Consider the following 14,551-nt stretch of genomic DNA (forward strand, 5'->3'; position numbering starts at 1 on the left):
TTCCTAATCTATAACGGTCAGCCCAGCCCGCAACTAGGTCCGTACTCGGCCACGTCTCGCTGCCTCTCCATCCGCTTCTGTCCCCTTCCCTTCCCTCCCCTCCCCGGCCGCTACCACCAAACCGACGCGGCACAGATCCCCGAACCCAACCCGAACTGTCGCCTACGCCACGCTCCACTCCACGATGGCCGAGCAGGAGCCGCCCGCAGGGATCGACCCGCGCAGCGGCTTCTGCGCGGCGACGAGGACCTTCCACAGCCTCCGCCCGGCCGCGGCCCTCCCGCCGGAGTCGCTCCCCGCCACAGCGGCCGCCTACGCCTTCTCCCTCCTCTCCTCCCCGCTACCCGACCGCCCGGCGCTCGTCGACGCCGCCACCGGCATTGCCGTCTCCTACCCCTCCTTCCTCGCCGCCGTCCGCTCCCTCGCCGGGGGCCTCTGGTCCAAACTTGACCTGCGCCCCGGGGACGTTGCGCTCATCGTCGCGCCATCCCAGCTCGACGTCCCCGTGCTTGACTTCGCGCTCATGTCCATCGGCGCCGTCGTTTCGCCCGCTAATCCGGCATCCACCGCCGAGGAGTACGCGCACCAGGTCGCGCTCTCCAGGCCGGTCGTCGCGTTCGCGGTCCCTGAGGTGGCCGCCAAGCTGCCCCGACATCTGAGGTGCGTGGTCATCGGATCGGATGAGTATAAAAGGCTGTCCACTGGAGGCGCGGCGGCGCCTCCGGTGGTGGCGGTGAAGCAGTCGGACACGGCGGCTGTGCTGTACTCCTCGGGCACGACCGGGCGGGTGAAGGCCGTGGCGGTCACGCACCGCAACCTCATCGCCCTGATCTGCGCGCACAGAGAGAACCGGGAGAAGGTGGCGAAGGAGGCCACCGAGGTGGGCGAGCAGCCGCCCCCACCAGCGGTTACGCTGTTCCCTCTGCCCCTCTTCCACGTGTTCGGGTTCATGATGCTACTGAGGTCCGTGGCCATGGGGGAAACTACCGTCCTCATGGAGCGGTTCGACTTCGGCGCCGTGCTGCGCGCCGTGGAGCGGTACCGCGTGACGCTGCTGCCCGCGGCGCCCCCGGTGCTGGTGGCGATGACCAAGTCGGAGGAGGCGCGCCGCCGCGACCTCTCGTCGCTTCTTGTCATCGGCATCGGCGGCGCCCCACTGGGCCGCGAGGTTGCGGAGCGCTTCGCCGCCATCTTCCCCAACATCGAGATCGTGCAGGTTCCATGCACAAGAGCCTCTCGTGCGCACTGCAGATTCCGTTCTTAATCTAAGAAATTGCTAATGTCTGTACCTCTCTGTTTCGTTTCAGGGCTACGGCTTGACGGAGTCGTCGGGGTCGGTGGCCGCGACGGTCGGGCCGGAGGAGTCCAAGGCGTACGGTTCGGTCGGGAAGCTTGCCTCGCACATGGAGGCGAAGATTGTCGACCCGGCCACCGGAGAGGCGCTCGGTGCGGGTCAGCGCGGCGAGCTCTGGGTCCGAGGACCAGTCGTCATGAAAGGCAAGTAACTATTTGTTGGACTGAGTAGTAGATGATAGCTTTGTTAATTTAGATGAATCATGCAGTGCATACGAAAATTCTTTGCTATGATGATGCATCGCCTAAGATTTGCAGTCATTGTATGGTCGGTTTGGATTTGTCTGAGTGAGTTGTCATGTGTAAGCTAGAGCTGGGACTTGGGCTGGCCCGGGCTGCCCCCTTTGAGCCTCGGGCCCTTCAGGCCATGCTAGAATGGCTCGAGGAGCTGTTCGTGCTGGGCCGGGTTGGCCCAAGTCACCTCCAGCTAGGCCCAAACCTAGCACGAAGCATGACGGGCCTCATTGGGCTGGGTTGGCACGAGACCAGCACCACTCGTTCACCGTAACTGCCGTGCGCACGCCTCATGTGCCGCCCTGCCCATCTTCGATGCTCTACGGAGGCAACCAGTCTAGGACGGTGATCTGCATGGCAACCAACGTCGGCACCGATGCATCCACGACATACATGGCGTGCGTGCAAATGGTCAGCTCCGGTGTGTCAGTGGCCGTGAAGCTGGAGATGCTTGTCTTCTCGCCGACTGCCAAGAAGCAGAGTGGCAACTGGTGCCAAGCGGCGAGGAGATGCCCGGTGGAGGGGCTGCTGGAGGAGACGACTGACTACATCGCCGCGCTCAAGGCGCAGGTCGCGTCATGCGCGCGCTCGCCTGCCTGCTGTCCGGCTCTGGCCTCGACATGCCGCTGGAGAAGACGGTTGTTCTCGCGGTCTCGCCACGCCGGAGAAGTCTTAGTGAGAACAAGTCATCTCTGGCCTCTGGCCTGGGCTTTAACTAGTTTGAGCCCTCCCGGGTTCGGTTCCTCCTCTGTGTCGTAAAGGAGCAACACTTGCAGATGTTGGGTAGATTCATGGAACCAAATTTCTTGTAACCTTTTTTGTAAGGGGTGTTGATGAGAAAGGAGAAATGGATGAGCGAGCACGCTCGTCCTAACAAACTAGGCAGATAGAATATGGCTATTCGAATTTCAGAAGAAAAAAAAAGAATATGGCTATCCGAGCATGTGGCTCGTGAAAATATGCATTCTAGGCTTCTAGGACTAGGAGTACTTTTCCAATGTTGGTGTTTTCGAGATACTTTTCCCATGTGCAGGACAACAGGAGAGCATCGTGGCCCACGAGTCATGGTGACGTGGCTACAGCCCATGTGACTGTTAAGTGGGGATACTGCGACTCGTGGAGGAGGGCCCAAAGCAGGTGATAGGATGAGTGAATGACAACAGGAATCAAGGAGCAGTATAGTGGGCAGGGCTAAAGCTCTAGGCAGGGGCCTCTTGGTCTTTTCCCTTTTTTTTTTTAGAGAGACCAGCCAGTACCATGCAACTCATTTTGCCGTAGAACTTTTCATCCTCCTCGTACTAAAAAAAACTTTTCATCCTCCTCTCTCTCCTTGCAGTAGAATTCAAACTTTTAGCACAACTTGCAGCACAATTCATGGTAATGCGTCACCAGTCGGATGACTCATGAGGACTTTTTGACTCTAGAAAGGAGAAACAACATGCAACATAGTTATAGTCGAATCAATATGATATGGGGCAGAGCCGTTTGATCCACTTAAGTTTATTACTTTATCGTATTAGGTAGTACGTTTCAGATCGATGCGTACCACGTGAGTTTCACATGGTATAATTATCAACATGTACCCTAACCTAACACGTCACTGCATCAGGCATAATAAAAGAGTAAAAAAGAATAGAATACATAAAATAGATGCATCAATATTTTTAGAGGAAAAAAAGAGAAATTTTCTTATAAAATAATGTGTTATAATGTGACTGTCTCGTTAAAAACCTTACTCCACAGTATGGGGTTCCTCCGGTAAAGAAAAGAGTACAGTACACCGTTACACACATGACTTACTCATTATCATCTAGATTAAGGTTCTCGAGGTCAGCTAATGCCCCCGTGATCTCCAAATCCTCAAGCTTATGTTGTGTGCCAGCGTTCGCCCTCTCCTAGTCTTTGAGGCAGGTGATTGCCTCTACCATTTCATGAGTGAGCGATAATCTCCGCTCTTCAATAATTCTCCCCACCATGTTGAATGTTGCTTCCGATGAGACGGTGGACACTGGAACTAGAAGAACGTCCCGTGTAAAGTGTGACAACACGGGGAAGAATCGCTCTTTATCTTTCCACCATGCAAGAAGGTTGACAGTGTTGTTGTCCGCAAGCATTGGATCATGCGTGTAAAGATCTTACTCAAGGTAGTGGTTAAGCTCTGCTATGGGATTCCAAGATAATCTAGTTGTCTACTGAGATGATGATGCAGATCCTTTGCCTTTGATCTTGTTCCACAAATTGGCCGCACTCGACTTGCTTGCTTTGTGTTGTTGTATACACTTCAAAACTTGGGTGGGGGGGGGGGGTTGCATCCAAATTTACCCTGGTATAATTGGAAAACCCGAAATACTTCTTTGACATGATTGTAGGCATCTGAGAAATCAAGGTTGAGCAAGTCACCTATTTCCTACAAAGCAAGCTCCAAACTACCCAACTTTTTGCGCGGGTCAAACATAACAACAAAACAATAGAGATGTGGGATAGTAGAGAAATATTTTAAATATTTATCTTTCATTTGTTCAACAATGGGAGCTAAAATATTGTCATCCTTATTTTCGCTAAATTTGGATACAATTCTCCAGAGCCACTCTATCACTAAGCAAGATGTAGGATAATAAACATCGGACAATTGTACTGTTGCCTTGCAAAAGGGTTTTAGAAAAAGTCGTAAACGTGTAGCAATGTACCAATTAGTTTCTGTCAGTAGTAAACCAGCATTATGAGCATTTACAAAAACAGTAATAATTTCCTCGTAACCTTTCACTTGCTTCAACATAGTATATGTTGAATTCCAGCGTACTCTCATGTCAAGTCTGAATTTCCTTGGCTTCTTACCTTGAAACTACTAACATTGTAGGCGAACTAGAGATGAGGCGGATGACATCACAAATATTATTCAAATATCTACTTACCATTGTCATACCTACCTGCACCATGGTATTGATGATATGACGCATACATCTTTGGTGAAGAACATATCCACCAATGTAGCTCTGTATGTGAGGTTCTAGGTCCTCTATTGCTTTTGAGTTGGCTGATGCATTGTCCAAAGTATAGAAATAATCCTATTTTCTATTTTAAATTCCTTAACAACCTCTAGCACACGTGCGGCAATAGCTTCTCCAGTATGTGACTGTTGATGATTCTAAACCCTATTACTCTTTTATCTAGGCTATAGTTGTTGTCTACGTAATGGGCAACAACGTTAAGATATGATATTCTTTGATGTGATGAAGTCCAAATATCAGGTGTTAAAGCAAATGAGTAGGTCACGTTATGAAAGTTTTGCTTCAAAGCGTCTAATTGACTATGAAACAATTTTAAATGTCATTCTTAGTAGTTTTTTCTAGAGACATGTTGATATTGTGGACCAAAACCATGTTGGATCATGCTCTCAAAACTAAAGCTCTCCCTCGTTCTAATTGGTAGATCCTCGGAAACTATATATTTAGCAATTTTTTGACGAGCTACTTAAGGATCAAATATCCATGTGCTTACCGAACTGTCAGGCGCGAAGGTAAGTTGTGTCTGTATAGGTTGTCCAGCTATTCGCGTAGCTGCAGCAACCTTCTCCCAACACCGTTTCCAATGTCGATTCAAATGTCCAGTGCCTATTGCTGTAGACGCAGATAATTCACGATTACAATAATTGCAAATTGCGAGACATACCTTCTCACCACCCCGTATTTCCCCAACCAACTTCATGTGCTTCCACGCTTCTGACCACCGTTCGGTCGAAGTGGACGTGTTACCAACAGAGGTATGATTCACATCCTCAGGCTCCATCGGATTTGCGTCGGTATGGTCATCCTCGTACCCCTCGAGACTATCCATGTGACTGTCATCCATGCCATAATCTCCCATGCTCGGGGACAACTGGTGAGGATCGAGAGCTAGAAGGGAGCTAATGGAGCATTAGGCGGCTCTGGCGTGCTTGCTCCAAACAGCACATGACTTTGAACGAGGCATCATAGTTGTTTGTTGTGTTTGGTGACTTGGTGTGGTAGAAAAATGTAAATCAGACTGGAAGATTAAATAGAATCAGAGAAGTAGTCGTTTACTCCTTGCTCTTGCCCGTTGCTTTTTTTTTTTCACTTTATGTCACTTGACGAGTCAAAGCATAAAGCTAAAGTCGATGAGTCACTCAATTGTGTCACTCGATTGTCACTCGATGAGTCGCATTACACTTTATGAGTCATGGGCTCACGGCATAAAGCTAAAGTTCATAAATTATTCACTTGACGTGATGGCCACTGTCGAAGATGAGCGCCACGCCGAGCCCTGCTCACCCCTATTCAACACAGTGTCACCTCCTCCTCTACACTGTCCTCCTTGTCCTCATCCATTTGACCTTTCTCAGCAACCAATCCTTTGTCTCACTATCTCGCTCTCTCTCCAACAACGTGGCGGTGGAGTTCCCAACATCTGGAATATTTGAGCATTCATGCAGGGGAAAGAAAGCAAAAATTAATTTATGTTTAGTTTCTTGAGAGAAAACGGAAGTGTTTTTTTCTCCAAACTAAATAGAGGCTCAAGTTGTCATGCTAGAATTAATCAAGCTATTCTATAGATTTGACAAAACAGTACCTAGTTTTTTTCGCTCCATTGATCCAGAGACTCTGCTCAGAAACTAAAAGAAAAACAAAGGGAATTCCATGCAACAACAGGCACTGGCCGAAGTCGTCGGAGTCATCACAAATCAAAGGTGTGCAGGCTCGTGTTCATGTGGTCATCAGAGGCTTAGAGCCAACCCTGTGAACCAGGTCAAGAGGGTGTGAACTGCCATCTAGTACGCGCTCACCATGGGTCTCAAGCTCCGGCGGCTCGCGGCCAGCATCCTCTCCCTGAACCCCGCATCCCCGACCTCTACCGCCGACGCGCATCGCGCAATGGCACGCACGACGGCGTGCCACCCTTCCACGGCCCCTCCCTCTATGCACCACCTGGACACGCTTCTCGCCTTCCTAGCTAGCGCTCTTCGGCGTCCGCTTCCGCACCTTCGGCCTCCGTGCTCTGGCGACCGAAGGCAAGCGCAGGGGCATCTTCTACGTGTGCACGGCGCTGACACGCCAGCTATGGCCGCCATGAACACGGACTTCCCAACGGATGGCGCCACTTGTGACACCGCACCGCTGTCGCTGCTGACCGAGCCGACCTGAGGCACGGGGGTGGGGGCTACGCCGAAGAACTCGTGAGGGCCTTGTCGGAGAGGACGAGCTTGCTCTTGGCGGTGAGGTTGTCGAGGCGGGGGCGGGAGGGGGAGGTATTTAATGAGAGGTTGAAGAAAGCGGCGACAAGGACGACGTCGCTTGGCTACAAGGGGCCATGATCGGCGAGCTCCGCGTGCAGCGACTGGCGAGCTCGACTGGGGTGCTGGTGAGATTTGGATCTGGGCGGCAGGCGAGATCGACTGCTACTCGAGGGTGACGCGCGACGCTCGGACTGGAAAGCTCGGTCGCCGCTCAGGGTCAGCGCGCTCAAACGCCGCTCGGGGTCGCCCGTCGCTCGTGAGTGGCGCTGGTGCTCAGGCCGGCGGGCCTCGGGGTGGCACACGGTGCTCGTACGAGGAGCTATAGGAGGCGAACACGCGCATCGGGGCAGGACTGGGTCACTGTGCCCTCTATGGGCCATCGTGCCTCAGACCTTTTTCGTGCCGAGTCAGCCTAGGCATGGCCCATTTTTTCGTGCCGGGCCGGCTTGGCCCATATGTGTCCGTGCTGTGCTTGGCCTGGACCGGGCCGTGCCGTGCTTCGGCTGGCCCAAAAAGCATGGCCCAAAGTCCCAGCTCTAGTGCAAGCTACGCATGTCTGTCATCAGGCGACCTTTTGTTAATCCCATTTGCATATAAGCAGCGTACTTAGGTTGCCGTGTGTTTCATGGTGACTTTTATTGGTCTTGTTGCATAAACATTTGTCCAAACCAAATACAGGTGATTGGTGCCGTGTGTTTCATGGTGGCTTTTATTGGTCTTGTTGCATAAACATTTGTCCAAACCAAATACAGGTGATCGGTGCCATGTGTTTCATGGTGGCTTTTATTGGTCTTGTTGCATAAACATTTGTCCAAACCAAATACAGGTGATCGTTGCAGTACCATTAGTCATCAGTTGTGCCTACGAACCTGCATCACTGGCAATGCATGGCTGACTCCTACTTATTAGTACTAATGAATAGTGATGCATCGCAGCACTGACACACGCTTCTGTGTCCTCTGAAATCGTGTTTTGATCAAGGAAGATATCAATTACCAGCGAGCCATGTGTACCACATGGTGTCTTATATCTGAAATCTAAAATGTGCTTCATGGTTTCATGCCTTCATGCTCAATAAGTGACATACGAACTAATTAGACGGTTGGTTGGTCTGGAACTTCACTAACCGACTTCATCAGATTATTTCAAGGTTTACTTCTGGGATTATACTAGTAGCTGTTCTTTTAAGTATACAGAGCTAAAAAATTCAGATAATCCCTATTCAATCTTTTCTTGTTCACACTTCATAGTGAATTGGCGTATTTTTAAGGAGAGATGTTTCGAGGGTAGCCAGCATGTTTGAATATTGGTATTTTATATATTTCCCGTGAATAGTAGAACATGTTTTTTGGTTCATCATATGAGTCATGGTATGCCTCTCTTTTTTTTCAGGTTATGTGGGTGACAACGAGGCGACTGCGGCAACAATTGATTCAGAAGGCTGGTTGAAAACCGGTGACCTGTGCTACTTCAATGAAGATGGTTTTCTCTACATCGTTGATCGATTAAAGGAGCTGATAAAGTACAAGGGATATCAGGTGCTGCAGAACTGCAATAACATTACCAGGGGAGAATTTTGTCCCATAAGTTTCTGTTTGCATGATACTGATACACATCTTGTCTCAGGTGCCTCCAGCTGAACTTGAGCATATCCTACATTCTCATCCTGAAATCGTTGATGCTGCAGTTATCCCGTAAGTACCTTCTGCTGTAAACACGGTAAAATTTAGTGGATTTAGATCTAAACAAATGCTGCCGTGCGATTCCTTCATCGTGTAACAGTATATAAATTGTTCCTTCTGTATGCAATATGCAGATATCCAGATGAAGATGTTGGGCAGCTACCAATGGCTTTAATAGTGAGGAAACCAGGCTCAAACCTTACTGGCCAACAAGTCATGGATTACGTGGCTAAACATGTATGTTTCTCCTTTTGATTGTTCAAATGTTACATCCGGCCACGTATATAGAAATTAATGTGCCCTGTTGAAATCAACTTTCTTTTACATTTTCCTAAACAAATAGTGCAAGTCGCCAAGTTTAGTTGGATTTCGTACTACTTTAGTATTGTTAGTTTACTGGTTCGTTTGCTGTTAAGGATAACATTCTTTGTCCTGATGCAAAAGGCAACACTAAAATAGAATGTAGCACATTGGTGCGTACAGTTCCGGATGGCAAGCTTACCTTCTAGTAGTGATTCCACCATGGGATCATACTACCGGCTCTTTCGATATGCCGGATATTCTAAGAACCTTTCATGTCATAACTTGATAATGTCTTAGTAGCGCTTTAGACAGTAGAGCCAGACCCAATTTTTTTCCTTTCGTGACAGGTCGCGCCGTACAAGAAAGTCCGTCGAGTGGCCTTCGTCAGTGCGATACCGAAATCGCCTGCCGGGAAGATCTTGCGGCGGGAGCTTGTGCAGCAGGCCCTGTCCATGGGTGGCTCCAAGCTTTGAGGTGAATGTTGATGCGGAATCTAGGAGGAATTTCTTTGTTGTATATACTAGACCGGGGTATGTACACTGCTGGGATTTTCAGTTTGGTTCCGCTATTTTGAGATGAATGGTTTCATGTAAACACTGGATATTTTCCGCGCAAAACAAGTATGCAACGGACGACTGAGTGGGATATATTGTTCATTTCAGTAAGGAATTTTCATCTAAGGTCGCCCAGAAATGGTACTTGTGTTAGTTCTCAGAAGACTTTCTTTTTTTAGGGTCAGAAATGGAATTGTCTTCTTGTCCCCATATCGCCATGGCAGCCAACTTTCGACTTCGAATGAAAGAGGGTAATTTGCCGTGTTCTGAAGGAGAAAGACGCCTTTCCAAAGACCCGCTTCTGAACTTCCATCGCGTCTACGATTTGCAGACGAGGCAGAGTTTGTGTGAGCTAAACCGACCGAGCTTAATTCAAGCCAAGTTTTCAAAACATAAATAACCAAAAAGGAGTCTGAACGACATAATTTGCATAAATATCGAATTGTCCAGATTAGATTTAATGGATGGGATTGAGTTTGTTGGTATATTCATCGATACATGCTTATGCACCTAATATTTTCTCGTTAAACGTACTCCCGTTATTTATCAATCTAAATCAATAGGGCACCTTTTCAATTTATTCACAAGTGCTAGACAAGCCACTCTTGTGTACAGGAAGAGATCCTATAAGGTAAGTGCTCGTGTGATATCGTTGTTGACGCTTGAGGTCCATTGAGAATGAGAGTTTAGGTTTGTTTGGTACAAATATTTTTTATTTGAATTTTTTAAAAGAAGTGATTTTTAGAAAAAATAATTATGTGACTGAAAGTGTTTCTTTAAGATAAACTTATAAAAAATAATTTTTAGAAAGGTGAGTAAAGGAAAACTACTTTTTTTAAGCTCCTAGTATCTTTTTAATTTTAAAGAATCATAAATTTTACTCGAAAACTAAAAAAATTAATAGAGGTGCTCCTGATCGTATAAAAAACTGCTCAAAAACTCTTACCAAATAATCCTTTGGCTCAAGCGTGAGTGACAATTACGTCCGATTGACAATTACGTCCGATGAACCGGGTCCGGTGTATAGTCGTGTCCACTTTCTAAACCCATAAACCCCTCTTGCAAGTTGCAACTAGCCTATTCCTTCCGCAACGCTGACGCCGAAGGCCCAACTGGTCGCGTCGATGCCGTCGATCGCCGGCGGCGGACGCGGGCGCCTCTTCGCCGTGCACCGGGGCGTGATCTGGTGGCAGCGCCACCGCCAGCACCCGCCCTTCTCTTCCCTAGCCGGTGGGGGAGGCCGAGGCGACGCGCCGCATCTGCCGGTCCTGATCGTCGGAGCTGGCCCCGTCGGGCTCGTCCTCTCCTTCCTCCTCACCAAATTCGGTGAGAACCGCGTCCCTTGCGCATCCTCTGTTCCAGTCCGCGCTTCTTGAGTAGGCGGTAGCGTCGAGCTGAGCGGAAGGTTGGCGATGAAACCGCGCAAATGTGAGAAAGCAAGTCACCTTTGAGGTGTGGTGTGCGAGTTTGGGTGATTGCATAGTGGGTCGTTGAGCTCAGTTGCTTAAATTTTGCAAGGAGCCGTGGAAGTGCTTGTCTTGTTAGGAACGGCAGCCACTTATGCAACTGCTCGTTTTATTCATATCTCGCAGGGATAAAATGCGCTGTGATAGAGAAGAATGTGGAGTTCACTCGGCATCCCCGAGCGCATTTCATCAATAACCGCACTATGGAGGTGTGTTTACTGTTAAATGCAACCCAGCATCGCCATTTAAGCTTATACATGTTTTGTGTGTGCGGTGGTTTCACGGACGTGTGGCATTTTCAGATCTTCCGCAAGTTGGATGGCTTGGCTGGGGATATCGAGAGGTCCCAGCCACCGGTGGATTTGTGGAGGAAGTTTGTGTATTGTACTTCACTCTCCGGTTCCATTCTCGGATCAGTTGATCACATGAAGCAAGAAGGCCAGTTTAGTTCTTTTCATGTCGAGTGCGTGGTGTTTTTACACCTCTCTACATATATCTTCTGACGACTACTTTTGCAGATTTTGATAAGATCATTAGTCCTATATCGGTTGCACACTTCTCACAGTACAAGTTAGTCGATTTGCTACTGAAGAAGCTGGAAGGTATTGGCTTTCGGACATGCTTTCCTGATGAGATTGGTAGCTCGACTCAAGATGTGGTACTGGAAAACAAGATATTGATGGGACATGAGTGCACCTCCCTTCAGCAGACTGATAAGGGCATTTTGATTGGAACATCATTTAACAATGGGGGGAGGATACAGGAGAGAAAGCTACACTGTGGTCTTCTTCTAGGGACAGATGGTGCAAGAAGCACAGTGCGTGAATTGGCAGGTATATCTATGGAGGGTGAAAGGGACTTGCAGAAACTGGTTAGTGTGCATTTTCTTAGCAGAGATCTAGGCAGATATCTATCCAGTCAGAGACCTGGGATGCTGTTCTTTATTTTTAATCCGGTTGCAGTTGGTGTACTGGTTGCACATGACCTGGAGCATGGGGAATTTGTATTGCAGGTATTTCAGACTTGTGATATTAGAAGTTTGACGATTCATGTGATATTATATAGTACTAATCTGATATCATCTTCTATTTTATTTTCAGATTCCATTTTATCCTCCTCAGCAGATGTTTGAAGATTTTAGCGCTAAGGTGATCTCATTTAGTATTTTTCTTTATTCTAGTTCATTAGCTACTGAAATTTTATTTTCCGCATCCAACTGTGCATTGACATGTATTTCTGAAATACACGTGCTGTAGTGTTCTTGAAACAACATTTTCCTAAATATGAATAAGTTATGCATAGATGATACCATATGATGGGTATATGTACATGCATCCCTGACTAAATTTTAATTTTCCTTGTGATTCTAGGTATGTGAGCAAATTATTGTCAAATTAGTTGGATGGGAGCCAGCAGATGTTCAGGTTTTAGACATAAAACCTTGGGCGATGCATGCTGAAGTTGCAGAGAAGTACATCGGCTGCAACAATCGTGTAATCCTTGTTGGTGATGCTGCTCACCGTTTTCCTCCTGCCGGTGGTTTTGGTTAGTGGTCTTCTAATTTTGATATTGAAATATTACCATGTTATTTTCTTAACTATGCATAGAAAGTCCAACAGTCAGAAACATGTGCATGCTGATTTGGTTAGTGGTCTTCGAATTTTGATACTGAAATATTACCATGTTATTTGCCTAACTATGCATTCAAAGTCCAACAGTCAGAAACATGCGCATGCTGATTTCCTTTTGCAGGAATGAACACTGGTGTTCAGGATGCACATAATTTAGCTTGGAAATTGTGCTTACTGCTGAATGGTGTTGCTTCATCATCAATTATGCAAACTTATGAATCAGAGCGCCGACCTGTTAGACTCTTCTCGCAGGATTTCTGTTGATTCAATGTTAATGTCTCCTCTACAAAATTAATTAAGTATGATACACATGCTTGCCTTGCAGGTTGCTATTTTTAATACAGAACTTAGTATGGAGAACTTCAAAGCAGCAATGTCTATTCCTGCTGCCCTTGGTCTTGATCCAATGGTTGCAAACTCAGGTAAATGTCCTGTTCCTGCATGAGGGCAGTAAACATTTTGTTGTTTTCTTTTTAAAGCAAATGTTGACAACAGGTACATTTATGCTTGATTTATTGTTAAATGTTAAGTACCTTGCAACTTGCCCCTTGTCATCATCTCATCTTATGTACCATTTGCTGTATTTGTCAGTGCATCAAGTAATCAATAGAAGCTTAGGATCAGTTATCCCGAGAAATTTACAGAAAGCAGTTTTGGAAGGATTGTTTTCCATTGGTCGGGCACAGGTCTCAGACTACATTCTGAATGAGAAAAACCCCCTTGGGTCCTTGAGGCTAGCAAGATTGAGAACTATTTTTGATGAAGGAAAAAGTCTACAACTGCAGTTCCCTGCAGAGGATCTTGGCTTCTGGTTAGCCTCACTATAGCTCGAATCATTGTTCAATAGGACCTAATTCCTTTTCCTTTCTTTCTGTTCAGTTCATGGGATAATGAGCAGATTGCACTCATGCAATAAGGCCATGCTCTCAATAAGGTTGTCGTCAAATATGCAAATTTTCTTAAGTTGATCTATTGTGTTCTTTCAGCTATGAAGAAGGAGCCCTAGTCACTGAAGATTGTGCTAAAACCACTCAGAAAGCAGAAAAACTGAAGCATTTGAAGAGGTCATCAGAGTACATGCCATCAGCCCAGGTTGGTTCACGGCTACCACACATGCTAGTAAAAGCACTGTCTGCTTCAAGTGAGGTTTGTCCCTTGGACACCTATTAGATACACATGTTTTTAGCTATTCCCCAACTGTTGTCTACATTGTGACTCTGATGGATTCTTACAGGGTGTATTCTCAACACTGAACCTAGTAAGCGGGGACAAACTCGAGTTTGTTCTCATTACCGCACCACTGAAAGAGTCTTATGAGCTTGCCCGTGCTACCCTCAAGATAGCAGATGAGTTTAAGTTGTCAGCCAAAGTATGTGTCATATGGCCACAAGGCTCGGCTGATGCAGAAGTGGAAGAGAGCAGATCTGAGTTGGCACCCTGGACGAACTATGTCGATGTTGAGGAAGTACCTAGAGCATCTGGTAGTTCATGGTGGGAGATGTGTCAGATTAGTATGAAAAGTGTCATTTTGGTTAGGCCTGATGAGCACATAGCATGGAGAACGGAATCTGACACGGTGAGAGATGCTGATTCAGAAGTTAGGCGAGTCTTCTCTCAAATTCTGTGCCTAAATAGTCACCAAACGTGCAAATTTCCATTCGCTCATTGACTGGGTTTTGCGGTGCCAGTAAATCTTAGCCCCTTTTTCTTTGTAATGTCAGCCTGTGAACTGCCATTGTGTCATGTTCATTGTTTGCACTTACGAAAAGCTTCCATTGTGAAATAATGAAAGAAAGCTCCTACTGTAATTTCACGAGGAAAAAGAGATAAAGCCTCCTCTGTGTTATGTGATTATGTTACTGGCGCGATGTTAGTTCGATCAATCATTTCTGCTTGCATGGTCCAGAGTCCAGACCATCCAGCCATCCAGGGGTGCAGCTCTTTTGGTCTTGCTTTGGAGTCATGGAAATGTCCTACTCCACACAGTATATTTGAGTTTAGAATCGGGTTAATCCTTGTTTTGTTGAACACGTAGTACGGTTTTAGTTCAAAGACTGGAACAGATCGGCTCCCTGGG

The 14,551-nt window shown here is 47.1% G+C and overlaps 2 protein-coding genes across 2 annotated transcripts; both read left to right on the forward strand.

Annotated features, from left to right (window-relative positions):
• Positions 1-9,516, forward strand: LOC133909393 (4-coumarate--CoA ligase-like 5). Its single transcript, XM_062351813.1, has 6 exons — positions 1-1,216; positions 1,308-1,497; positions 8,231-8,376; positions 8,465-8,532; positions 8,655-8,757; positions 9,171-9,516. The coding sequence occupies exons 1-6, from the start codon at positions 185-187 to the stop codon at positions 9,294-9,296; spliced, it is 1,665 nt and encodes a 554-aa protein (XP_062207797.1). The 5' UTR covers positions 1-184; the 3' UTR covers positions 9,297-9,516.
• An 861-nt stretch (positions 9,517-10,377) lies between these two features.
• On the forward strand, positions 10,378-14,189 carry LOC133909392 (uncharacterized). Its single transcript, XM_062351812.1, has 11 exons — positions 10,378-10,703; positions 10,970-11,052; positions 11,146-11,281; positions 11,362-11,855; positions 11,944-11,991; positions 12,214-12,388; positions 12,596-12,708; positions 12,800-12,896; positions 13,066-13,285; positions 13,461-13,620; positions 13,709-14,189. The coding sequence occupies exons 1-11, from the start codon at positions 10,502-10,504 to the stop codon at positions 14,141-14,143; spliced, it is 2,163 nt and encodes a 720-aa protein (XP_062207796.1). The 5' UTR covers positions 10,378-10,501; the 3' UTR covers positions 14,144-14,189.
• Positions 14,190-14,551: the final 362 nt, after the last annotated feature.

This window comes from Phragmites australis, chromosome 2 (genome assembly GCF_958298935.1).
Source record: "Phragmites australis chromosome 2, lpPhrAust1.1, whole genome shotgun sequence".
Classification (NCBI taxonomy): Eukaryota; Viridiplantae; Streptophyta; class Magnoliopsida; order Poales; family Poaceae; genus Phragmites; species Phragmites australis.